Source organism: Mustela nivalis (assembly GCF_964662115.1).
Source record: "Mustela nivalis genome assembly, chromosome: 7".
In the NCBI taxonomy this organism is placed as follows: Eukaryota; Metazoa; Chordata; class Mammalia; order Carnivora; family Mustelidae; genus Mustela; species Mustela nivalis.
This window is the reverse complement of record NC_139026.1, coordinates 55,237,596-55,263,053: the sequence shown is the minus strand read 5'-3', so window position 1 is coordinate 55,263,053 and position 25,458 is coordinate 55,237,596. Positions and strand designations below refer to the sequence as shown.

Sequence of the window (25,458 nt, the reverse complement as noted above, 5' to 3'; positions counted from 1 at the left end):
CAGTCTACGGAGAGGAAGAAGTCTTCCCTAAAGTCACCTCCAGCACCCCCTATGGCCAAGGTGCCTCTGGTTAGCAATAGAATAGAAAATAATTGTTCTCACCAAAGAAACTTCTGTAGAAAAGTTGCTGGGAAACTGGAATAGGCGTGTCTTTCTGACCTTCCGGTTCTTTTTATAGGCCGTGCAGGAACCTGAGTGAGGGCCTCTACTCCTTCCGCCCATTTGGGGAGAGATTAAAGAAGCTGAGATTGTCTCCTTCTTACTCATTGGCAGTTACAACCTTGCAGCCAGTAGAGCCTCAACTTCCAGCGTGGACACAGAGAAGGTATGTCGGGATGAAGGGGCCATGCCCGTAGCTATAAACCCTGATGGCTGCAGCCGTCTGGCTTGGCAATAACTGAAGAGGAATTGAGAGCTAGAAGTATTCAATTGCAAGGTACTATTTTTCCTCATGAATAGGTGAATTTTTTTTTCCTAGGCAACCTCAGGAAAGACATAGATTTTGGTGCTCAACTGTTGAAAGAGTTATCTGATGGCAGGGACCATTCTGTATAATTCTTTGATGAAGAAAGAACAGATTTTTAGCAGTAACATGTTGCGTTGGAATGGCTTAGATTAAAAGAAGGAACAGCCACTAGAACTACGAAGAAAAATGATCTGCCTGTCTCTTTCAGGCAATGCAGCAGTATCTTGAATGATCCAGTGATCCACTGATGTTGACAACCTTTGTTCTGGAGCCTGATATAACTGTAATCTCGCCCATCAGGCAAACGTTGTCACACACCCTATTTTATGAAAAGGGTTCTGCCTCGAATTTCAAAAAGCCTTGGTACAGACTTCGACATGAAAATGGATGACGTATCTGGAACCTCTGAGTGAAGAGTGTTCTGTTTTTCCCGGCAAGACAGAGCTAGGAGAGTTTTAAGGGTCTGATGGTTTGGGGCTCTTGCATATTTGGGAAGGAGAGACGTTACAGTGCCCAAACAGGACTAGCTGACAAGTGCTTCTGCGTGAGGATGTGGTCCTAAGTCTGCCCCTCTTTCTTTTGCAGGGAGACAGAAGTCCGTTCTCGTGAGGTCCACCCACAAGTCACCATGTATGAGGACTGCGTCAAGTCCACTGAGGACTATTATTTTGTCTGTGAAAACGAGGGCGCGTGGGGCATTGTGCTTGAGTCCTTGGCAATAATCGGCATAGTGGTCACAATTATACTACTCTTGGCGTTTCTCTTCCTCCTGCGAAAGGTTCAAGACTGCTGCCTGTGGAATACCCTCCCCACTCAGATCCTCTTCCTCCTGGGTGTGCTGGGACTCTTCAGCCTTGCCTTTGCCTTCATCGCTCAGTTCAATCAGCAAACTGCCCCTGTGCGCTACTTTCTCTTTGGGGTTCTCTTTGCTATCTGTTTCTCATGCCTCTTGGCTCATGCCTCCAACCTGGTGAAGCTGGTCCGAGGTAGAGTCTCCCTCTGTTGGACAACAATTCTGTGCATTGCTATTGGTGTCAGCTTGTTGCAGGTGATCATTGCCATTGAGTACGTGACTCTCATGATGACCAGGGGCATGATGTTCATGCATATGACCCCTTGTGAACTCAACATGGACTTTGTGGTCCTCCTGGTCTATGTCCTCTTCCTGATGGCCCTCACCTTCTTCGTCTCCAAAGCTACTTTCTGTGGCCCATGTGAGAACTGGAAGCAGCACGGAAGGCTCATCTTTGTCACTGTGCTCATCTCCATCATTATCTGGGTGGTGTGGATCTCCATGCTCCTGAGAGGCAACCCACAGCTCCAGCGGCAGCCCCAGTGGGATGACCCCGTCATCTGTATTGCCCTGGTCACCAATGCATGGGTTTTCCTGCTGCTGTACATCATACCGGAGCTCTGCATTCTCTACAGATCCACCAAGCAGAACTGCCCTTTACCGGGCAACACCTGCCCTGCCCCAGCCTATCAATGCAGCTTCAGAGTGGAGAACCAGGAGCTCTCAAGAGGTACTTTCCCAGGGGATTTGGGGAGCAGGGAGGCTTTCCCGAGGTAGAAACAGGAGAGAAACTGAGAAACCGGGTGAACCAAGAGGGAACAATAAGGAAATGGCCACAATTTAGGTGGGTGACTTCAGAGTTCCTGCATGGAGATAGAAACACCCAGAATTGATGTTAAACTTTTATGAGAAATCGGTGCTTCCAAAATACCGAGATTTATGGGGAAGAGGCCAAGACAGAAATGAATCAAAGGCCCTAAATAAAGAGGGTGTGGCTCTAAGTGCTCACGCTGGGTAAAGAAAGGCACCCCCTATAAAGTGAGTTAACCAGCCCCAAATTAGGCTTGGACCAAGCAATTGCATGATGTATGATGCTAAGTCCAGATGCTTTGGCTATCAAGGGCACAAGTCAATCCCAGCAACAGGGATTGATTTTTTTTTTTAATTTAAGTCTTGAAGTTAGTTTGCCCAAACATCATAATAAACTGATTCATAGGACTCATCACCTCATTAATAGCACAAAGCCCAATAACTCCTGGATTTCTACTTTTCATACCAATCACTGCATGAGAGCCTTCAAGGTTTGCAAAAAGTGACAGGAAGAGCCACTGAATCAGAATTCTAATAAAGGCTCAGATGTGTCATCACTAATAGAAAAAAAGCAACTTGCTTATGTGACATTTTCATAAAAATTTCTGGTCAGATTTTTATCGTTCTCGAAGACCAAGCCACCTGACTATACTTTTTGCTAATGAATAAAGTAGATTAACTTTGACAACAAAAATGCTCAGACCCTAACAACCTGGGGGAAATAGTGGCTAATTCTGGTTATCTAGAAATATGTCAAAACACATTCGTTCCTTTCTGAAACATCTGGCCTATTATTCATAACCCAATATCATAGTTTTACATCAATTTTTATGTCTTAATAGGCATCTGATTCCTTACAATTTATTTCTAATGTGCAAAAATTACGTTATTTTCTATATTGTAGAGCACACATAATGTTCACCAGGCTCAAAAAAATTAATAGAAGCCTTCCCTTTAAGTGCATACACGTTTTTAAAGCTATAATCTATGGCTAATTACACATTCAAATTAAATGCTACTCAGATAGATGCATCCATTAATTCTTTTCAGTGCAGTTGACAGAGTCGGAAATTGACACTATACATCCTTCCTATAAGAGTTTTTCTTTCCTTGTTGATGGTGCATCATCAGATCACTAAGGTTTGTGGCAGAATTGCAGAGTCAATCCCCAAAACTACTTCTCAAAGTCCTCATCAGCAGATAGCATAAAACTTCTGTGTCTGTTTTATTGTTGTCATATTTTTCCAGGAAACAAAAGTCAGAGAGAAAGAGAGAGGAGTTCTCAGAGTTTTATAATACCCCAAACATACCTGGATTTATAACAACCAATATTCTATACCCCAAAACACAGATGTTTCAAGTGTTCTCAGGATGTCTTGGTGGCAGAACAAGGGCGTGCAAAAAGCACGTTTCCCGGTAATATCCTCATTACTCATGCATGGTTAGAAAATTCGTTTCTGAGCAGGAAATGGCCTGCCAGAGACAGTCATTATCAATGTAGTTTGATATCGTTGTTTTTTTTTTTAATTTGACAGAGATCGCAAGTAGGCAGAGAGGCAGGCAGAGAGAGAGGAAGGGAAGCAGGTTCCCTGCTGAACAGAGAGCCTGACTCGACTCGGGGCTCGATCCCAGGACCCTGGGATCATGACCTGAGCTGAAGGCAGAGGCTTTAACCTACTGAGCCACCCAGGCACCCCTTGATGTTTTATTTATTTTTTATTTTTTTTTAATGCATTTTTTTTAAAGATTTTATTTATTTATTTGAGAGAGAGATAGTGAGAGAGAGCATGAGAGGCGAGAAGGTCAGAGAGAGAAGCAGACTCCCCATGGAGTTGGGAGCCTGATGCGGGACTCGATCCCAGGACTCTGGGACCGTGACCTGAGCCGAAGGCAGTTGCTTAACCAACTGAGCCACCCAGGCGCCCAATGTTTTATTTTTTTATAAAAAAAAATTAATAATGTAGTAAAGAATATACAGATTGCTCTCAAAATTGGGCAGAATAACCAGAAACTTAAAGTTGGACAACAGAATCAGATTTTAGGTCAGCTGGGAAAAATACAAATATCAAAAATTAGAAGAATGATTAAAACTTAGTACAAAATACAGGATTACACCAAGCTGGGAAAAACATACAACACAAGATAGATAAGAACTAGACAAGTTGAGTCTGATAACAGGAACTTGAAAAAGTGTGCCCTGTAGGTCACAACTGGTGAGAGGAAAGCAGCTTACCACTGTCTTTGTTTTCACTGGCTCAAAAAACAGTCACGGTACCGTCTCAACAGACATGTGGTCAGCCAGAACAATCAGGCTATTGTACTTGGCACTGGTCAGTCTCCAAGGAGAATACCCATACCAGTTCTGGGGTCCACCAATGAGAAATATGGGGGAACTTGGGAGGCTAAGGGAGAACCACAAAGATAATTAAAGGGTTATAACATGCGACCAAAGTGGAAAGGTTAAGACAATGAAACATGTTCCCAGTGTGCCTTCATCATAGACTATTCAAATTCTCTCTCTAAATTCTGTACCGAAACATGACATTTTGTTCAAGTCCATGAGACATGCCTTTGTCATGTGATTCTTCTGATGACTACTGCTTGTTGCTGTGACTCTGGTCACATAACTATTTTATTTACCACTGGGTTGTGGGACCAGAGTTATTTATCAGAAAGAAGAGGAAGACCAGAGGAGATAAGCGGGGAATTTCACAACTATGAAGATCTCTCTTGAAGAAGCTGCTGTCCTGCTGCTTTGTCTCCAACAAAAGACAAGGTGTAGAAATGAACTCAAACCAAACATGAAGGATTTAGATTAAAAGTGAAAATAAGAGTTGGTAAACACTGAAATAGATTGGTAAAGGGGATTAAGACTCCATTTACCTGAGAGAGTCTTTCAAAAGAAGATTAGGCTTTATGTTCCTGAAGTGGTTATGGACTTAATTCCAAGATCGAAAAACATCTGGTTAGAGAACGAAAATGCATTCAGGAATGTTACTACAGACCCCCAAACAAATGGGCAGAAATATTTTTTGCCCTCTATTATAAATGCGTTCCTAGAAAGCTGTATATTGATTGCACTTTAAAAAAAAAATCAGTTGCCCTTTTAACTGAGAATTTTAAATGCTGTATAATTTGTGGAGATCTTAAATATTGACTATCAGCCACGATTCTCTCTCTCTCTCTCTCTCTCTCTCTCTTGTTTTTGGAGGGAAAACTCCTGTTAAGATTATCACTACTTTATCTGCTTTAGCATACTTAAGATATTGTTATGTCAAGTTTGCTAGAAGCAAGACCCATGAATATTTTAAATTATCACATTGCTATGGGCATTTTTTTTCTGTTCATTGCTTGAAGGTATACAGACAAACCCCAGTATGATTCTTTTTTAAGGTATTAAGACAAAAATAATGAGTCTATGCAGTGTAAAAGGGGGTCAATAACTATAAAATGATATGAAACAAGAGAATGTTCTTGCAAACTTAAGTCCATCAGGTTGTTTTCCTTATAGCAAATACCAGCTTCATATATATATATGAAGAATATATATATATGAAGCTGGTATTTGCTATAAGGAAATTATACACACACACACACACATATATAAAATCCTTAATATAAGGGATTTAAAAAAATTATTTATTTGAAAGAGAGATAGACCATGAGCAAGGGGAGGGGCAGAGGGAGAAGCAGACTCCCCGCTGAGCAGGGAACCCAACAAGGAACTCAGTCCCAGAACCCTGAGATCATGACCCGAGCCAAGGGCAGATGCTTAACTGACTGAGCCTCCCAGGTGCCCTGCAAATATCAGCTTTCTCTGGACAACCCTTTTGGGCAATTTTCAGCGTTTTGTTTTGTTTTTTTCCTTCAAGACATCCCCCCACTCCTTCCTAGAACAAACCCAATTTCAACGGTCCCAAGCAGGGCAATTTTTGGTTTTTTGCAGGAACAAATCACAAAACTGTTTTCTCACCCTCAGGAGCTACAAGTGACAGAGAGACAAGTGGCATAAAGTAGGGAAGAAGACAGTGAGTCTGGGCAGAACTTGTTTGGTCTGAGGACACATACGGCAAGCATTCGACATTCCTGAAGAGGCAGGGAGCGTGAGAAAATTGGGCAGTGTGGAGCAGGAGAAAGAATGCAGAATCTGGGTGCCCTGGCTTTGAGGCTCAGCTCTGCTTCTTGCCAACTTTGAGGCAAAACCAAGCGCCTCAACCTCTAAGAGTTCAGGCTCCTAGTCTTTAAATGATGGTTATAGTGTCCCCACCTCTTCCCCCATGTAAACAGAAGGTCTTCCTTACTCAACTCAGATTTCATACCACGGAATGGTTGCAGGTTTAATAGAGAGAAACACTCAGCCTTTTGGTAAATTCATGAGCGACAACTAGCGCTGGAAACTTTGGGAGAAAGCAGCTTCTCCAATTAATGATCTAGTCTGATGAGAATGTTGGATGAATGTTGATCACCAAGGAGCTGAGTGTCAGAAAGTCTCAAGGAACTCAAGGAATTATGCCTCAAGGAGCAAAGTTAAACCAAGAATTCAGTTTACTCTGCCCCCAAGGAAGGAAGGGCATTCCAAATTTCACAGGATCCAACCCTCTAAAAAATATCAGTAGGATGATGATGTCAGAGCACCAGTTATGACCACACCACTGGATACTAACTCTCAAAGCACAGCAGTATTGTGTTTTCTTTTTCTTTTCTTTTAAGATTTTATTTATTGATTGATAGACAGAGACACAGAAAGAAAGGGGACACAAGCAGGGGGAGTGGGAGAGGGAGAGCAGGCTTCCCGCTGAGCAGGGAGCCCAATGTGGGGCTCAATCCCAGGATCCTGGGATCACGACCTGAGCCGAAAGCAGACACTCAAGGACTGAGCCACCTAGGTGTCCCAGCAGCATGTGTTTTCCATACGTCATGCCCTATTTGAAGGGCTTTATATGTATTGATGAGCTTAATTTTCAAGACAAGCCTGTGAAGTAGATTTACTGTTATGATCATCATTGTCCCCCTATTATTCCCATCAGGAAACAGAGGCAACGAAAGGTTAAAGAATGGGGCCCTAGGTTAGCCCACAGCTAGCGAGTGAGAGAGCTGACAAGTGTGAGGCCACGCCTGTGACCGTCAAACAACGAGTATGTACGGAGCGAGGCCCTGGTGTTAGGGCAGACACGGCCCCTGTCCTCACAGAGCCTACAGTCTTGTCGAGGAGTCTGACATTAAACAAATAACCATGCGTGTGGTTATTCTATGACAGGAGAAAATGATCTCTAGGGATCTTGTTTTATTACATCTGGTTTTTTATAAAGCTGAACCAAAGCTTGCAGAGTATCAAGCCTGAAGGGACGTTAGAGATGATCTAGGTAAGGCCTTGTATTTTCCTGTGGAGGACAGTGAGGTACACAAGGTCACACAGGTAATACTACGGGAGCAAAGACCTTGACCCACCGCGAGCAGCGCTCTTTCTCTAGGTGATGATCAATGTTCGGTATCTTCAGTCACGAAACACAGATGAATACGCAGATACTACCCATAGCCAACCTTCCTCATAAGCTTTAAAAACACTCTTTTTAAAAATCATAGGTTTAAAAAACAAACCAAAACCAAAACCAAAGACAACAAAAAACAGCCTCAACTGAGAATTCCTTCTCAAAGGGTCAAGAGCCTCTTCGCAAGCCGCCAGGTCTTCTCATAGTCCTCGTGTGCTGTTTCCAGGTGAATCTGACACTAACCTAGCCCTTCCCATCTTTGGCTTTCAGCCCGAGACAGTGATGGAGCTGAGGAGGATGTAGCATTAACTTCATATGGTACCCTCATTCAGCCGCAGGTAAATGTGCTCATCTACTGTCCCCGAGGGACAGAGCAAGGACTCCTTCCTTAGGAGAGTTGTCAGGCTTCATTTCCAATGTCTGTACCGACCTGAGAGAGGAGAGGTAGGGTAGGCTCGTCTCCACAAGCACGCGGAGCTTGAGCTATCCAGATAAACCCTGTCCTGGGGCAGGGCAATAAAGGCGAGGGAAGCCATCGCCTCTGCCCAAGCCCCTCCCGATCCCCACCTCCACGCATCAACAAGGTACTCGGCTATAGGTGAATGCCGCTGGCAAGGAAAAGCAGCTCGAAAGGTTGGTGAGAGTGTGAGGAGGAAGAGGCTCACTGCTTCTCGCCTTGGGGACCGCAGGGAATTGTGAATATGTATGAGGTCAGATCTGTTTTTACTGTATCGGTGGTCTAAATGGATCCCCTGAGCCCTGCTAGCCAACTCTCTGTGTCACTGTGTAGCTCCTACAGCCCAAGCTGCCCCTGAGAACTGGGTTAGTGCTGTCACCCTCCCTCATCATCACCAGATGGGCGTAACCCATTTTAATCCTTTCAGGCAAAAGCGGAAGGAGCATGACTGAGTAGAACTGGAGGTGACTTGTGTTTGTGTCGGATGACTTGAGGGCGTACAGAGGCAGGCAGCCAAAAATACCACGCTGTGACACAGTTCTTATATTCTGGTCCCCATAACTAAAATCTGAGGGTGGAAGTCATGCTCACACTGGTTGTTCGAGGAACTGTACGAGGCCACTCTAACTAGCTAATGCCTCGGGTTTGTTACCTGAGGCTTGGCCTTTTCCTGGAAGAAGGGCACACAGACCAGGACACAGAGAGAGCATTTGCTGTAATTAACCCTCTAGAGGGCATTAATAGGATGAGAAAATATTTATCATCCTCTCCAAGAATTTCTTGGATTACTTCAATTTCCAGTGATCAGCTGTTCAAGAATCTTGCAGAAATATCTTTGTTACTGGTTAAAAGAAAAGAGGGTTTTTTAAAAAAAAAGTTTTTATGTGCATAGCCTCCATGGCTTGTTTTTTTTTCCCCCCTTAACAAAGGATTAGGTGATGCTGAAATGATATTTCAAACATAGCTCTGGAAAGTGTCACCCCTTGCATTGACTCAGAAAATTGACAATGGCCTTTCTTCTTTTCCAGACTGTTGATCCCACCCAGGAGTGCTTCATCCCACCAACTAAACCAAGCCCCCAGCAAGATGCAGAAATATAAAGTCCACAGGAAACATGCATAGTGGAAACTCAGAAGACCATCCTAATGTAGCCCTGATGGGTCACTGGGGAGCCCAGAGTCATGTTCCAGCCAAGTACCGGCTCATCCTTCCTTCCCCGCTTCCCAGCCCTTTCCATCCATCCGGACCCTTCATCAGAAGACTACTATCTCAAGCATAATTACAGTCTTGCTGACCACCCTACCTTGACTATGTGTCTCTTTCTTCTTTCCTGAAACTGAAGGACTTCTTTCCTTAGCAGTGCAAGAACAAATTGGCACCTCTTACTAATGGGGCCAAAGCCCTTGGCCTGAAAAAATTAGGGTCATGTTACTTTGATAAAATATAGAGGTTAGTAGCAACTTACTCCTGCATTACTTCTATAGTCATTTTTTATAAAGGGCCCCTTTATAAATATGATTGAACCAGAATTTGTGATAAAAGTTATAGCAAAATCCTCAGGATCCCCATGATTGGGCATTTTATTTTATTTTTTTAAAGATTTTATTTATTTATTTATTTGAAAGAGAGGGAAAGAGCACACGCAGGGGGAGCAGCAGCAGCACCCCGCTGAGCAAAGAGCCTGATGCAGGACTCAATCCCAGGACCCTGAGATCATGACCAGAGCTGAAGGCAGACCCTTAATGGACTGAGCCCCCCAGGCACCCCTCAATTGGACGTTTTAAATAACACAGACTTCAAGGCTTGGATTCTGGCAGGGCTTCTCCCATGGTTTTAGCACCCCATGCCAGCAGATGTGGCAGAGGTCAGTAACCTGCTTTGATGAACCAACAACAGCAAAGAAAGAGCCACCCTAGTTGATGCTCATAAATGATTTTAGGTGGTGCATATAAAAAGCACTCTTCCTGTCTTGATGTTTCCAGTGAGCTGAGGCCTCTGCACTAATTACTCTGCCTTCGTTCCTCCTGCAGTCCCACATCCTTCCCAACGGACCCATCTGTTCTCACAACCCACGTGCTGTCCATAACAGGTGCAACAGGACCAGAGTTAGAAGTGTGCCACCAGAGGGCTTCTTAGGGTCTGATTTAACCCTCTCACCTTCCAGATAAGAAAACAGAACTCTAGATCAATGAAATGACTTGCCGAGAGCCTCACACAGTATTAGTGGTAGCCCAGGTCTTCCAACTCATAGGCCACTCCTCTTCCCTTTCAATAAGGCTTCTCCATGCCTGTATTTCTGTATTGACAAGTACAGTGTGGATCCGCTGAGAACCAAATGTGATAGTTCAGAACAGTGAGTGTTGAGTGCCTCCTATGTGAAAGCAATCTGAAAAATAGCTGAGACTCCACACATGGGGGAAAAAAACGGCCTTTTTTTGTGAGCAATATACAGCCTGAATTGTTCAATGCCACCAAGCATTTCCTGAGCACCTGTGAGGTACCAGGAGCTGTTCTTGGTTTGAGCCCTAATCAGATAAGGCAGACAATGCTGCTCTGGTAGAGCCTGTGTTTTTCCTGGGGGAGATAACACAATGCAGAGAATTTCAGGAACCCAGCTCCCTCCTTTTCCAGATGAGGAAAGAGATTTGGCCCGAATAATATGGCTTGCTATTGGCAGAATCAGCTAGAATCCAGATCTCGAGCTACTGTTCAAAGGCTCCCTCACCCTCTACACAATGTTCCCACACTTCATGTGACTTTCTGCTACCCTCAGATAGCAACTCCTTGTTAAAATCTGCGTCCTGAGCAATGTTCTCAGAACAAACCAGTATGTAGGTAAATGCGCAAAGAGTTTGACTTTCTGCCCTTATTGGTAATACCTCAATACAAATTGAGGGAGAAGGTTTAAACATTAAGACTCTGACCTATTAGGTGGCACACTATTTAACAAACCACATAAAGAACCCAACCTGAGAGGGTAAACAACCCATAGAAACTTAGATCAGCTCTGGACGAAAATCATCATCACTGATGCTCCTAGTTTTTAATCCTAAAAATGGTGACAATGACACCTTCAACATAATTCTGTTGTGGTGTGGAGTGGTGTGGTGTGTTGCAGGCAGGAAATGTTTCTGTTGAGTTGGCTGTCACATTTTAATAAACCCATTAAAACCATAGATGATGGCCCATTTTGTTTCCCAAAATGTTTTTCTTAGTATTAGTAAAAGTAAAATTGAACCTTTGTGTGCCAAAATTTGGACTACGTATTAGTTAGATTTGGGGGGATTGTAAGGTGACAAGTGCCTCGGTCAGGCTGTTTCCAGAATGGAGTTGTGGTGTAAGGTTACATATGGCAGCGGGGAGACAAAATTCTTCTCTGCGAACCAGAACAGCCACTCAGCCAGCCTCATGGCCATGGAATACTGTCAAGTGTTGGTAGGAGCATGTTGTCCTCACCCCAGCCCTGCAATTCCCCTCAACCATTTTGACACTTTCCTCACTGTCTCAATTTCCTTTTGAGGTATTTTCACGTACCCACCTCTACCGGCTGACTGGTTCTCTCCCCATGCGTCGTATTCAGATTCCTGAGAGGGAGCCTGAATGGTCCAGCTGACCATCATTGCTTCTGACTGGAAGCTCTCTGGAAGTGGCCCTCTTAATTTACAATCAGCCTGTGGACCAAGTGTCTGTGGTTCCCGTCCCCACCTTTGGTCCATTCAGCTATGCCTGGGTTGGTCATGCGGTACAGACTTGGTCACATATATCTGCTCCCTCAGTGGGAAGCTGTGGGCAGGAAATTATCCTCCACCCAGCATGGCATAGCATGCACTGTGAGTGGCCAACACAGGAGAGTTTGGTCCAGAAAAATGTGATTTTGTGAAGTTAAAGAATATTTTAATGAAAATTAAAATTTGAAGTTTATGCAGCAATTTCCATAAAGCTAAAAACCCCAATAGTCCTCTAAGTCAAGAGCCATGAAAAACCACTTAATAAATAGGTAAAACTATTTGTGATGGGCATGTTGTACTCAATTACTCAATTCAACGAGTATTATTTGAAGATTTAAACTCATTTACTGGGGCGCCTGGGTGGCTCAGTCTGTTAAGCTGCTGCCTTCGGCTCAGGTCATGATCACAGGGTCCTGGGATCGAGTCCTGAATCAGGCTCCCTGCTCAGTGGAGAGCCTGCTTCTCCCTCTCCCTCTGCCTACTTGTGCTCTCTCTATATATATAAAATAAAGAAATAAAATCTTTAAAAAAAATAAAAACAAACTCATTTACTTATATGTGCTGGGTTGTATAATTGGAAAGTGTTAATTCTCTTAAGTATTTTAGATAATCCTCTCCTGATTTTTATTTATTTATTCAAAAGGAAGTATATCGTTGAAACCGTTATTACAAAATCTCTTCCTTGTGGGGCACCTGGGTGGCTCAGTCGGCTGTCTGCCTTCAGCTCAGGTCACAATCTCAGGGTCCTGGGATCAGGACACAGGTCAAGCTCCCTGCTCAGCAGGGAATCTTATTCTCCCTCTGTTTCTCCTCCTGCTCATCCTCTCTTTCTTTCTTTCTCCCTCTCCCTCCCTACCCAATAAGGAAAAAATCTTTAAAAAAAATGAAGTATCTCCCTGGTGTAATGCAGCTGGTTAGCTCAGTTAGAGCATGATGCTAATGAAATACCTGTAAAGCTAACATATCCTTCATCTTGATGATTTTTTCCTGATCCTAAAGACCACCAAAGATTTGTTTCCCTCCACATTAAATTTCACGATCTCCCCATAAGCTTTAAAGGCCTTCCAGATATCATGCCTTATCTCAAGCTGTGGTCTGGTTAGGCTAAAATTTTCTCACTCTATTATTATGTCTTCTCTCTTCTTTTAAATAAATGATCCCTTTTCCTAAGATTATGTCTACTTCAGACTGGCCAGATTCATGCCTTATTACCCTTCTTTTCCTCTTTCCACAATCAGTTCCAATTCTACCTTTTCCCAGAAGCTTTCTGGGAAAAGGTAGAGTTGATGACATAAGGACCCAGGATTGTCATACACCAAGCCCTTAAGTTATAGCAGAATGAGGTTCTCTTTTTTCCCCTCAAGCTCAGATGGTAAAGAGGATACTTCTATAGCCTTTTCCTCAGATTAAGCCTAATCATCTATTTTAAAATCACATTTAATTTATGAGGAATAAACTAGAAAATCTATTTGTGCTTCCTTTGATACAAAAGCCTCTGTATTTTTCATGTAAAGAAGGTGCTTCTCAATTAACATTCAACAGGGGCTATTGTGACTTCTGAGAAGACATGCTTGACGTCTCCATAAAGACTTCTCCTTGGAGTCACTGAAAATATCTTCCTGGCTTAGGCCACTTCTGAGCTGTTGGTCTCTTGTGAGAGATCATATTTGCTGCTCTTCACAGATCAATGAGTTAGAATTAGGTTTATGTTTTAACATGTAGCAGAACTTACTTATTCAAAGGACTTCAATGTGAAAGACTCAGGAAGCACAAGGATGCATCCATCACTCACAACATTATTAGAATGCCTTCCCTGGAACTGCCTTCAAGAAATCCTCAAGAAAATCACTGGGATTGGATTACGGGGATGGTCTCTATCAGAACTGAGAGCTGAGTTGAATGCTGTATTTCTAATATTGATCTCACCCATCACTCAAAGAACAACCAAGTGCACTTTGGAAATGCCATTGGACATCTTTCTGGATTTTTCTAAAGATGGTGGAACTATTAGAGTTTAAACCACATTCAGTAAGTGGTTAAATCAAGTCTGGGTTTGGAAAAGTTACACCAGATCACCAACAAGTTGAATCCTCCAAGCAGACTTTTTTTTTTTTTAATGTAAAAAGTAAGAAGATTTTATTGACTTTTATATGTTCTTAGAGAAAACTATTCACATGTAAAAGTTTGTCATTTGATAGGAGATGTATTTACACTTTATTTTACACATAAATTCTTTCATTTGGGGGTCAGACAAAATGTTTCATTTCAACAGGACTCCCACATGATTATAGTCCCAAGCTCTTGAGATAATGGCATCATCACAAGGCAAGGTAAACTACACTGGTAGGGATTTCACTTGTATCTGTTGGGCTGGCAGAAAGAAAGGGATACTTAAGATGGTGAAAGTCCCTGCCACAAAACGAGCTCAGACAGGAGAACAAAGACCCAAGCAGGAATCTGAAAACCCTCTGACCCCAGGCTCCCGTGGACCAATGGGATCCTGACAAACTGGAATCTGAGACCCCCGCCCCGGGCTCCAGTGGACCAATGGGACCCCTACGAGCGGGTGAAATATCCAAATAAGGGAAACTTGCCCAAAGACTCCTGGACTCCCCTCCAGGCCCCTTAAAAGCCCCCTTCTCCCTGCCTTGGGCACGACTTTTGCCACTCTGCTTTCCAGAGTTGCAGAACCTCGCCCGAGGGTGCCCACCTCCACCCGGCACAACTTTCCTGGCTCCCCTTCTCCTGAGCCCTGAAACTTCACCGGAGAGTGTTTTTAATAAATCTTGCCTTGCACCCACTTTGCCTGGTGTTGTGTTTATCTGGAAAAACTTTACAGTATCTGTTATTGTCCAATTACTGTAGCATAATGGAGTACATGCTGTAAGCAGATACAAAGGAAGCTATCCATAAAAAAGGTGTAAAACACAGGTAAAGAAAATATACAAATTGTGGTATTGCATATATATTTTAATCTATGGAACTGACATTTTTAACTCTCTCACATATTCTTTTATGTGATATAAACACACCAAGGGAGCCTGCTTTTAAAATTCCTTTTTTTTTTTTAAGATTTTATTTATTTATTTGACAGAGAGAGAGAGAGATCACAAGTAGGCAGAGAGGCAGGCAGAGAGAGAGGGGAAGCAGGCTCCCTGCTGAGCAGAGAGCCCGATGTGGGGCTTGATCCCAGGACTCTGGAGGGATCATGACCTGAGCCGAAGGCAGAGGCTTTAACCCACTGAGCCACCCAGGTGCCCTAAAATTCCTTTTTAATGTGAAATTTACCTCTTAGTTATTCTCCTTTTTAGAGTCTACAAATGAGACATCTTTGTAAAACAGGACCCACTTGAATATACAAACAGAGCTGGATTTTTTTTGAAATATATTCTACAAAGGGAGCGTTTTGTTGTAAATCCCACCCGAACTTTATTTGTATGTAGAAGAATCTTGGGGAGAAGTCATCTGCAATTCATTTTTAAATTCCTAAATATTGAATTCAATGTCATTATTCCCAGGGCAATTCTGTTTGGAAAAACTGAGCTTTTTTATTTTTGATTTGAATTTACATCTGATTCACATTTTTTAAAAATGTTTGCTATATCTCTGATATTATTAGAGATTTGTTTTAAAAGCAAATGAAAACCTAGGGGAAATAAACAAGGAAACGCCCATAGCAGGGTAAAATCTTAACATCTGGATATTTGGGATGACTGGTTTCTTAGGCTAATGGCAATTCACTTTTAAATACCACTTTATAGGTGACAGTTTACAATTTACAAATGGTTTTCACATCCACTATCTCATTTCATCTATTGGACGAATTAGGCAATTTATTTCAATGTTTGTGTGTATGTATATATTTATAGCTTACATATTTATTTAATGTTTATTTATATTAATACAATAGTTACATATTTAATTTTATATATTTATAGAGTATTATATATTACATATATGTATTTTTATTTATACAGACACACATATATATATTTACACATATATATCATTCTAAGATACTAAGAACCTCATCTAAAATTGTGTTTGGGCCACAGCCACTCTGCTATTTTTTAACAGTATAATTTAAATTGCATCTGTAAAATGAAATAGTCACATATCCCATGAGAATCCTTATTTATGGGCAGAGATGTCACTGAAAGATTTCCAAAAAAGACTGTGCTTTTGGTTTTTAGCTACAGTTGTTACCACCATGTCCTGCTATTGATAACTCTTTTTTCTAAACACCAAAACAAGCAGCAGAATGTGTCTATTTAGGAAATAAAGTCAATTTTATATGAAGTGTTAACTCTGGTAGTCATAAGTGCTCTTTGCCAAATGTTTTCAAACTCTCCTGCCTCCAGGCACATGGCAGGATTGCACTTTTGAGGTTGGGTGGGACCATGACATTAATTCTGGTCAATACATTAAGCAAAAATGATGTCAGTTCCAAGGTCTATGCCAGGAAGAAGCAATTAATTGTCAGTCCAAGACCCTCAGGAAATTGAATTCTTTCTACCATGGTGGCAAGCAGTGGCTGCTCTATCCATCTGGATTCCAAGATGAAGATGTGGTAGGACATAAAAATAAGACTCTGTTATTAAATCACCTTGAGTCTGAGCGGTTACCATGACCAGCCCAGCCCATTCTCACTAACTTGGCCATGAGCCGGTTGTTTGGTATCCTGAAATAAAAGGAGGAGTTACTTGTCTGAATATTTTATTTTACCACTGATCATTCTCATGCTCTTCAAAGACATCCTTAGATTATAGGAGAACAACCCTGTTCTTGACTGATAGATGCCAGAATGATCTGCCAGTCACCGTTGTTCGATCCACCGTTGTTCCCACAATTACAAATTACTGCAATAGCTGCCATCCTAAAAGCATGTAGAAGAGTAAAGTGAAGTGGTAACTTAAAAACACAGATTCACTCTGGCTGAGCCACTGAGGGCAAGGAAGACTTACTTGCCAGTGAGAGGTCAAAAGCCTGAGCTCTGTCTTAAATGGTAGGAAGGAATTCCTAGGGCAGATGACAGAGGGAATGAAAGAGCAGCCACCAGCAGGGTCTTTGTGCAAACTATAAAAATGTGCCCCCTTTGGGTGGATGAATTAGAAAATGTACCCCTCTCCCCCAACCCCAGGGATGCAGACTTGTGCCAGGACACAGAGTTTGTTAAGTGAAGCAAGGCTGCTTTCCAGCTCCACTCACGATCTCAGCCAAGTGTTTCTGGGCGGTACAAAAACCAAAAACCAAAACACTGCCACCAAAAAACTGCTCAGCTGACTGCAATGATCCAGATCTGCAAGGCAGGAAAAAAATGCCTGGGGAAAGGCATAGCTGCAAGCAAAATCAAGACCCGTCCAAAGACCTGTAAAGCATGCGTTATTACTAGAGCACACGTGCACTGTAGTGGGCAGCAACAGCTGTGGAGCTGGGCTGGGTCAGCTCACAGGGAACTTAATATCCCAAAGACAGAAATCGAGCCAGGGTGTGAGTGAGGAGCTTGCATGGGGGGGAGCCCATGCTGCGTTGAGCCCTGCTGGACTCCTAGGCAGAAGGGAAAAAGAGCACTCCTGTTTATACTTATCCAATTGGAAACTCTCCATTGAAACAAATCTAAGCCCATTGCCCAATCTGTTTACACGACTTTGTCAATCCTCATAAACCCAGGGAGGGACATGACAGCCACACAAGCCTGGGAATAGCAGCCCCATGGGAAACCATTGCCCCTGTTGTGAAATCAGGCAGGGCAAAGACAAACCACAGCAGCCTGTTTTTATAAAATGGTGATGTGTTGTTTATCATGGACTTTGGGGCACTGATTTCGGTTTTTAGACATATTGTCACTGGGGGTTTGGGTGCTCCGTTGAATTCTGTGCCCCAGGTAAGTGCCTTACTCTCTCCCCACCAGCCCCAGCCCCGCTGATCAGATTTGCCTTGCGTGGAAGGGTGGGACTGGGAACAGAGCTGGAACCTGGGCCGCACAACAGAATCAGCTGGGACTTTTTAAAAACTCTCCACGGCTTGACCTCACCACAAACCAATTAAATCTGAACTTCTGGGAGCGGAGCCCAGGCATGGGTGCATTTTAAAATCTTTCCACATGGTTCTGTTTTGAAGCCAGGGTTGCAAACCACTGCCTTAAACAGATATGTGGGATTAGATGTAAGGAATGAGGAAGACGGAAAAGTCAGGACCCTGGCCTGGGTAAGCAAGTGGATGATGATTCTGTTTTGTAGGGGAGCTAACTCAGAAGAAGGAGGGTTCCAGAGAGAACAGATCTGGGGGTGCAGAGGAGAGCAAATGAGTCCTGTCTTGTACTAGCTGAGTTTGAAGTGGAAATGCATAGATGACCATAGGGCTATGGACCTTCCAGTAGAGACAGAGACTCAGGAAGGAGCGTAGAGGCAAAGGTAGAAGTTGAGAGGAGGTGCGATTGTACCCGGAACACAAGGAGGGGGCCCGAGGTGGGGAGCCCCTACTGAAAAAGACCATTCCATCCCTAAAGGGATTCTCTCCCGACGCCCAGTTCCATCTTAACCACGGCAGCAAGTGCACCAAGATCCCTCCAGAAAGGTGACCTGAGTACTGTTTGTAGAACCACATCATAGCACTGGAAAAACATACTGGGATTCTTCCTTTGGCTCAGAATTCAAATGCTAGGGAGGAAGTGACCAGAGCGTGCCTGCAAAATCCTTGGTTGATCCACCAAAGAAGAAGAAACACAACTAATTATCCACTGTCTTTCCTCAAGCCTGCTGAATCAGAAGAATCAGCTAGGACACCTCTTCCAAATAGGAATGTTCATACTCAGACCCAGAGCTGCTCACTGAGAACCTCTAGGAGAGGGCCCTGGGACTCTGCATTTTTAACAGGTTCCCAGGTGACTCTTAAGAGAGTGTTAGTTTGGGGGTGCCTGGGTGGTTTAGTGGGTTAAAGCCTCTGCCTTCGACTCAGGTCATGATCCCAGGGTCCTGGGATTGAGCCCTGCATCAGGCTCTCTGCTCCGTGGGGAGCCTGCTTCCTCCTCTCTCTCTGCCTTGCCTGACTACTTATGATCTCTGTCTGTCAAATAAACAAATAAAATCTTAAAAAAAAAAAAAAAAGAAAGAGAGAGAGAGAGTGAGTTTGGGAAGCGCTGCTCTGTGGACAAGAAAATTCTCCCTCTTTGCCCTGGTTTGTAGCAAAGATTGTCTGGGGCTTTTCTAGTTTGGCCCAGGATGGCAGAAAGTGATTGGCTCGATATGGCAGAATCAGTGGAAAGATTTTATGAGTTGGTCCTGTCACTGGAAACATTCGGTTTCCCATTTAGGGCTTCTTTTCCTCCCCTTGCCCAGTATGATGTTCAACCCTGGACACACTCACCCAGTTCTCCTAAAAGAAAACGTTACCAAAACCAGCTTGCTGCCTTGAAATTTAGGAAGATAAATCCTTTCCTGAACCTATCTGCTGGCATGTTCATCTATTTCCAGTTAGTTTTATACAGACTGAAATGTCCATGTTCATGCATTTGGTTCGAATCTGTTTAGAAAAATAATGCCCTTGAAAGAAAGAAAAGATTGCAATTGATCTTTGGGGGGAATCAATCTAAAACACTTCTCCAAGTTTTGCTTTGGGGGATGTTTTCCTCTTTTATATTTGCAGCTTGTTCTTGTGTGGTTCTCCTAGGAAACAGCACTTTTCCAAGCTTGACAAAGAAAAGCCTTGGGGAAATAAAACTTGGATGTGATGAAACGCACGCAGCCCAACAACTGGAGAAGCTCCTTTCTTGTCTCCAAGCCTCAGGCTTGTAAGTAGCTCTTCACACAGTGGATTTAAGTGTTTATATATGAAAAAAATTAACTCATGGTTAATCAGCAGATATTCATCAAAATTATTTCAGGAGAAGTGGCACTGAAGACCCCTGAACAGACAAGATGGAATCTGACCGTGGTGTTCTCTGAATGAGGTAATCAGCCTGTGATGAGCAAAGGAATACGTCTCCCCAAAATTAAATTCATTCATGCAACAAAGGCTCCTATGTGTGCAGACACTATGCTGGGCTCTGGGAATAGAAAACAAGTTGCTGTCTTCCTGAAGCATACAGAGAGATAAGAAAAAAAAAAAAACACACACACACACACACATACACAGGTGAAACAGCAAATAAATACAATATCAGATTGTAAGTGCTCAGAAGAAAACAGACTGATCCACTGAAGACCAGTTACTGGGAGACCCCAGCATTACCGTGATGGATGAGGGCTCACAAAGGAGGCCATATTGGACTGAGGTGTAAACACCGTGAAGAAGATTTTGGAGAGCTTTGGGAAGAGCTGGAGTCAGACCCAAGTGGGAGGCATGTAGAATTGGCCCCTCAATGGAGGGACTTAAGGGAAAATTTGTCTCTAAGGGAATGATTGAAACCATCCAGAACCCTAACTTGCAGATTCAGACCCAAGAAGGGCTGGCAAACCAGACAGTGAGTCCATTACAAGATGGCGGAACCTTGATTCCCTAGATGCGGGGGCAGCCAGGCAGGGTTTGAGGTGACCAGTGCCCCAGACTGGCTACGTCTGGCAATGAGTGGCAGCATCCATTCACCCCCCCCCCACTCCCCATTCAACCCCATCCATTTAAAATATCTGTGTCACTTTCTAAGTGTCCCAATAGGTGAAAATGTTTGAGAGGCCCTGCTTCAGGGTTTAGGCCCACCCCAATAGCTTCGTAATTACCTACCTGGGACTAACCACAACTATGTGTATAGGGTACCTCCTCAAGTTTCTTCACTATCTATAGGAAGCTCTTTCACACTGGAACGCATGTCTGGCCGAAGACACATGCTGAGAAGAACAGGGATCTGGAAAGCTGTAGAACGTGAGGTAATGCTATTTGATTGTGACACCACCTTAAGGCTACATGGGGAAAGTTGTGGAAAGCGAGGTCACAGGGGCAGGTTGTGAGCCCTAGGGAAGGGGCAGCTGGTGGCATGCCTCCTTCTCTGCTTCACCACCAACAATCTTCTGTTTTGTTAACTGATGTGAATGGAAATTATTTTTTATTGGCACCGTAATCTGTATGCGTATATACCTACAGTTAGTCAGCTTAAGGATATGATCTCATCTCACTGTGGAAAGGGCTGTGTACCTGATGGTCAACATCTGATCTATGTAAACATGTATAGATGTGCTGGGGGGGTGGTGTGTGAGAACATTCAGGTGTGTTTACCAGCGGACACCCCACACATAGACTGGGGATCTCAGAGACTCTCACAGACTGCTGGAAAAAATATCTGGAGAGCCTAAAAACTTTTCCACTTTCCCTTTATGCAGAACTGATAAAGCATTATATTTCTTCTTCTCATTTCCTCTTAATTTGCAATACACATGTGCATGTGCACAAACACACACATACACACACACACACCAGCCACCTAAACAAAGAATTCAGGTTCCCATGTGGTATGTCCCAGCTACCAGGTGTGTCAGGAAAAGGAAGGGACAGAGGACCCAGCCAGTGCCTTTGAAAGGAGGTGGTGGGGGTGGGGATTGGTCAATGTCATTAAAAGAACCACCTGCACACGCCAGGGTCTGTGCCTTTTGGAGGCTGCTTCCCTTCACACCATCCCCCTCTTCCATCACAAATGACCTTCTGGGAATTCAGAGGCAAAAACAGCCTCTCTTACTAAGAGGTTCTGCGGTGAGGTTGCCTAATCGCACAGACAGTTTATGACACTCTGGGAATGGGAACTTCGTGTTTTCCTGAATTTCTGATTCTTAAGGCCTTAATTTCCGTTTCACCTCATGATGCTTGTCTCTTCATTATTTGGCCAGCCCCTGATTCTCGAACCCTCCCTCCCACCTACCCACCCTCTCTCCCTCCGGCTTCAGCCCACCCCCACATTTTCTTCCCAACTCAGCCTGGTCCTCCTCCCTCTCTCACTGCTACTTCAATACAGCCATGCTTACTCTGACCTGCTGCCTGCTTCCCAAGTGTTCACAGGGCTCATGGGTTTATGACTCAGACTCTAAGCTCAGGTTATGCAAGCACAACCCACAGACCTTTTTGATTTTGCTGAGCAATACAAACCATGATTTCTTTCTTATGCAATGAATCAGCCTCAAAGGACAACAGGGACCGGTTTTTTTGGTACTTAAAAAAAATGGTAGCTTTTGCGTAAAGAACTCAAGCGGGTGATATTTCAGGCACTAGCTGCATGGACCTCAGGCAGACATGGCACACCAGTTTCAGTTCAGTTCAAGTGCCTTTGCAGAGGAGTCTACATAATCACCATTTGCCAACAGAGTGTTGTTAACTATAGGACTCAAGGTCTTCACATGGCACCTTCCAGTCCTAAGCAAGGCTGTGAAGAATTGTTTTGTAAAATAAAACTACCAGCCCGGGGATAGATTGTGACAACCAACACTGACACACAAACAGGTAAGGGTGTGTCCCAACAATGAAGAGCATTTTCCTTCTCACCTGAAGGCTGGGGGTGCAGGGAGAGGGGCTGAGGGGGGTTGGGGTTACAGGTGTGGGAGAAGAAAACTACAGTAACACTGATAACCCCTCCATGGTTTTTAGACTCCAATACCAGGAGCAACACAGCAATTGCAAAGTCCAGAACCCTGAGAGTTCCAGCACTCCCTGGAGCTTATCTACTCCGGGCAACTTCTAACACAGAACTCCCCCATCATCCTCAGTGGAGTGTCATCCAGATCGAACACCTCCAGCGGAAGATGACCCCCCACCACTTGGCAGGAAGCTTTTCTGGGATCTGCCTTCCTGAAATTTCTTACCGTTGAACCACCTCTTAGGCACCTCATTAAAGACAGCTGAGCAGCAGCATGGGGTTATGTGTAAGAGATCCCGCTTTGACCCTCCAGCCCTATCATTTGGTAGCTGTGCCACCTTTGCGCTTCCGTTTCTGCAGGTATGATGCAAAAGCAAGATCATAATCATAATAACTCATAAGGTTTCTATAAGTAGCAAATGATATTGCACAAACAGAGCCCTTCAAAAGGAAGCTGGCACAGAGAAGGAACATGGTAAGTATTCCTCGCTATGCGAACGTGCCCTGCAAAGTCTCGCCCTCTCGAGGTCAAACATCTCCATTCCATCAGCCCTGTTGTGTATCATGTCATTCTAGAAAGAGCTCCCATCTTAAAAGCTCCTCCATCACAGTGAGATGCACAGAAGTGGATTTAATATTCCGTTGTGGTAGACCGTGCCCCCTGATTAGATGGAAACAGCACCCGCCCAGACCCAGACTTCACAATTTCACCAATGCTTGCCTACAATGTCATTGGCTCTTTGCCCTTCTAAACCACATCACTGGGTGCTGTCAGTCTTGTAGACACCTAAAACTACCAGCCCTTTTTCATGAAAACTACTGTCAAAGCAAGCCTTTCCAAACAATGTTTATGTGATTTATTTTGGGGGTAAGAATACATTTACATCTATTAAAGTAAATTCTTGGTGTGGGATCTTGCTTCCAGTCCTTTGCAATACAGTTGCCTTCCGTTTTATTATTCAGTCTTTCCTAATGTTGTGCCATGTGCAAAACTGGATAAATATGTTTTATTTTTATTCGAGTGGTGGATTAAAGTATTACCCACACATAGCCAAAGAGAGAGCCCTGTGGAAAACCACTAGAGACCTCTATCTCTAAATGATCAGGTCTTCTGGAATGTTTGACTTAGGACTCCACCTAACTTTATTACCATTACCCCTGCCTTTTCCCATCTTGTTCATAAAGATAGCATGCCAAATGCAATATATGCTTTTTCTGTTTCAATTTCTTATGGGTAAAAAAAAAAGTTGATCTGGAATTATTCCTTCTTAGAGAGATGTAATAGTTTTACATAATCCCTGGGTACAGCGCTGGCCCCACCACCATGCCCCAGAGCTCAGGGCGTAGCTACATGGTCTTGCCAGAGGTTCTTTTTTTTTTTAATTGAGTTGATAAAAATCCAGCATGATTAATAGATCAGAATACGGAAGGGAGTCTAGAGAAGCAGCTGAGACCGGACGGTTTGGTGTTGTGCCTGTGGTAACCAAATTCCATTCAAGGGTCACCTTCTTTTCTGTAGAAGATCCTGTTTGGATCTGGTGCTTGAGACCTGAGGCTCAGGTCATGACAATAGGAAGGGTTACTCCCAAAGGTTTTCAAGGACTGCCTGGGAAATCTGCCCTCAGGAACTGCAGGGGGAGTGAGGACGCCCATCCCCCCTGGCTGTAGCAAAGCCCCCCGGGATGCCCATCCCCCCTGGCTGTAGCAAAGCCCCCGGAGGGAAGCACTAGCTTCACACAGCAAAGGAGAGCAGGAGGGACCTGTATGGGTTTTGACTTAATATGGGTGTCAAGGAAGTTGAAGGATTTTCATGCTGGCAGCGAAAAGAAGAGCTCTGACTTTTTTTTTTTTTTTTTTTTTTTTTTGAGAGATAGAACAAGGGAAGGGCAAAGGGAGAGGGAGAGAGGGAGAATCCCAAGCAGACTCTATGCCCAGTGTGGCGCCAAATTGGGCTTGAGTCCACAACCCCGAGATCATGACCTGAGCTGAAATCAAGAGTCAGATGCTTAACCTTAACTGGACTCCCCAGGTGCCCCTTTTAAAATTACTATTATTATTATTATTATTATTATACTTCGGCCTTGTCCTACAATTCCTCCTTTGCCAGTCTACTTTCCCAAGAGAGAAATGTTCATTTGGCTTGGGGCTCATGGGAGTGTGACGTGGGGTTAACCAGAATATGCCCATCTTTACATGCAGCTTACATGCAGGAGGGAAAGATGATGACTACAGAAGAGATCAGGGGAAGAAAAGGCAATGGAGGAGAGGGTTGATGCAAAGGAAAATAAGAAGAAAACTTAAAATAGAGAGTGACCATGGTCATTTTATTTGATTCCTTACTCAGACATCCACTTTGGGGGGAAAAGGCCTAAACTGACCACACAAGTGTTGGCAGTAGACAAAACCAGAAATATGGTCCCAGTTGTCTTAACTCCATTAGGCCTGAGCTCTTTCCTCTGTACAATAAACGCCACAAGGCACCAGCAAAAGAAGTTCTGTGATCTCAAACACCGACGTTTTAGACACTGGCGTGTTCCATTCTGAAGGGTTAAGAATCTTCTAGCAATCTGGAGGTTACAGAAATGAGGGTCAGGCCCTAATTCATGGCCACACAGAGCCATCTGCATACCTGGATTGTCCTAAAGCCAAGGCAGGGGCAAAGCATTGTCAGCCCTGTGTGGAAGGGATTCCCGATGACCACAGGTTGAACCCCCAGAATGTGCAAAGGCCTCCCATCTACAACCTGGAGGCCGATGGCCCGGATCCCAGATCTCAGCAGTCCAGGACACTGGAGAAAGATTTCTCTGACGCCTCCACCTCCAGTTCTGAAACAATTTCACGTTTCAGAATGGGGCTGGGTCGGAGGCAGCCCTGCAAACTCTGAGAGCTACAGAAGGAAGCAGGCCAGGAAGGAAAAGATGAGTGGGTCACAGTTCAGTCTCAGCAGTAAGGACAAGTGTAGAAATGCAGGAAGGGAACCCAGAATGCAGGCTGGGGCTGGGGCTGGGGCTGTGGGTGGGGGTGGGGGGGTGGGGGGGGTCCATTTCCAGAGCCAGGCAGTGCTCTTTGTTTGGGCACACTTTTCCTGTCAGAAAGCCGATGTTCTCACCACATAAATACTTGTCCACATTAATAACAGCATATGAGGCCGCTGTCTGCAAAG

General features: G+C 43.9%; 1 protein-coding gene across 2 annotated transcripts; it reads left to right on the top strand.

The window, feature by feature from the left end:
• Window positions 1-253: 253 nt before the first annotated feature.
• GPRC5D (G protein-coupled receptor class C group 5 member D) lies at window positions 254-9,317 on the top strand (the record flags this gene model as incomplete). 2 transcript variants are annotated; one of them, XM_082738767.1, is made up of 4 exons in its annotated part: window positions 254-325; window positions 1,052-1,989; window positions 7,829-7,896; window positions 9,044-9,115. In XM_082738767.1, the coding sequence occupies exons 2-4, from the start codon at window positions 1,095-1,097 to the stop codon at window positions 9,113-9,115; spliced, it is 1,035 nt and encodes a 344-aa protein (XP_082594893.1). In that variant the 5' UTR covers window positions 254-325; window positions 1,052-1,094. The 2 variants fall into 2 exon arrangements, with proteins under 2 accessions (XP_082594893.1, XP_082594894.1); XM_082738768.1 differs by lacking the exon at window positions 7,829-7,896 and having other exon boundaries at window positions 9,044-9,317.
• Window positions 9,318-25,458: the final 16,141 nt, after the last annotated feature.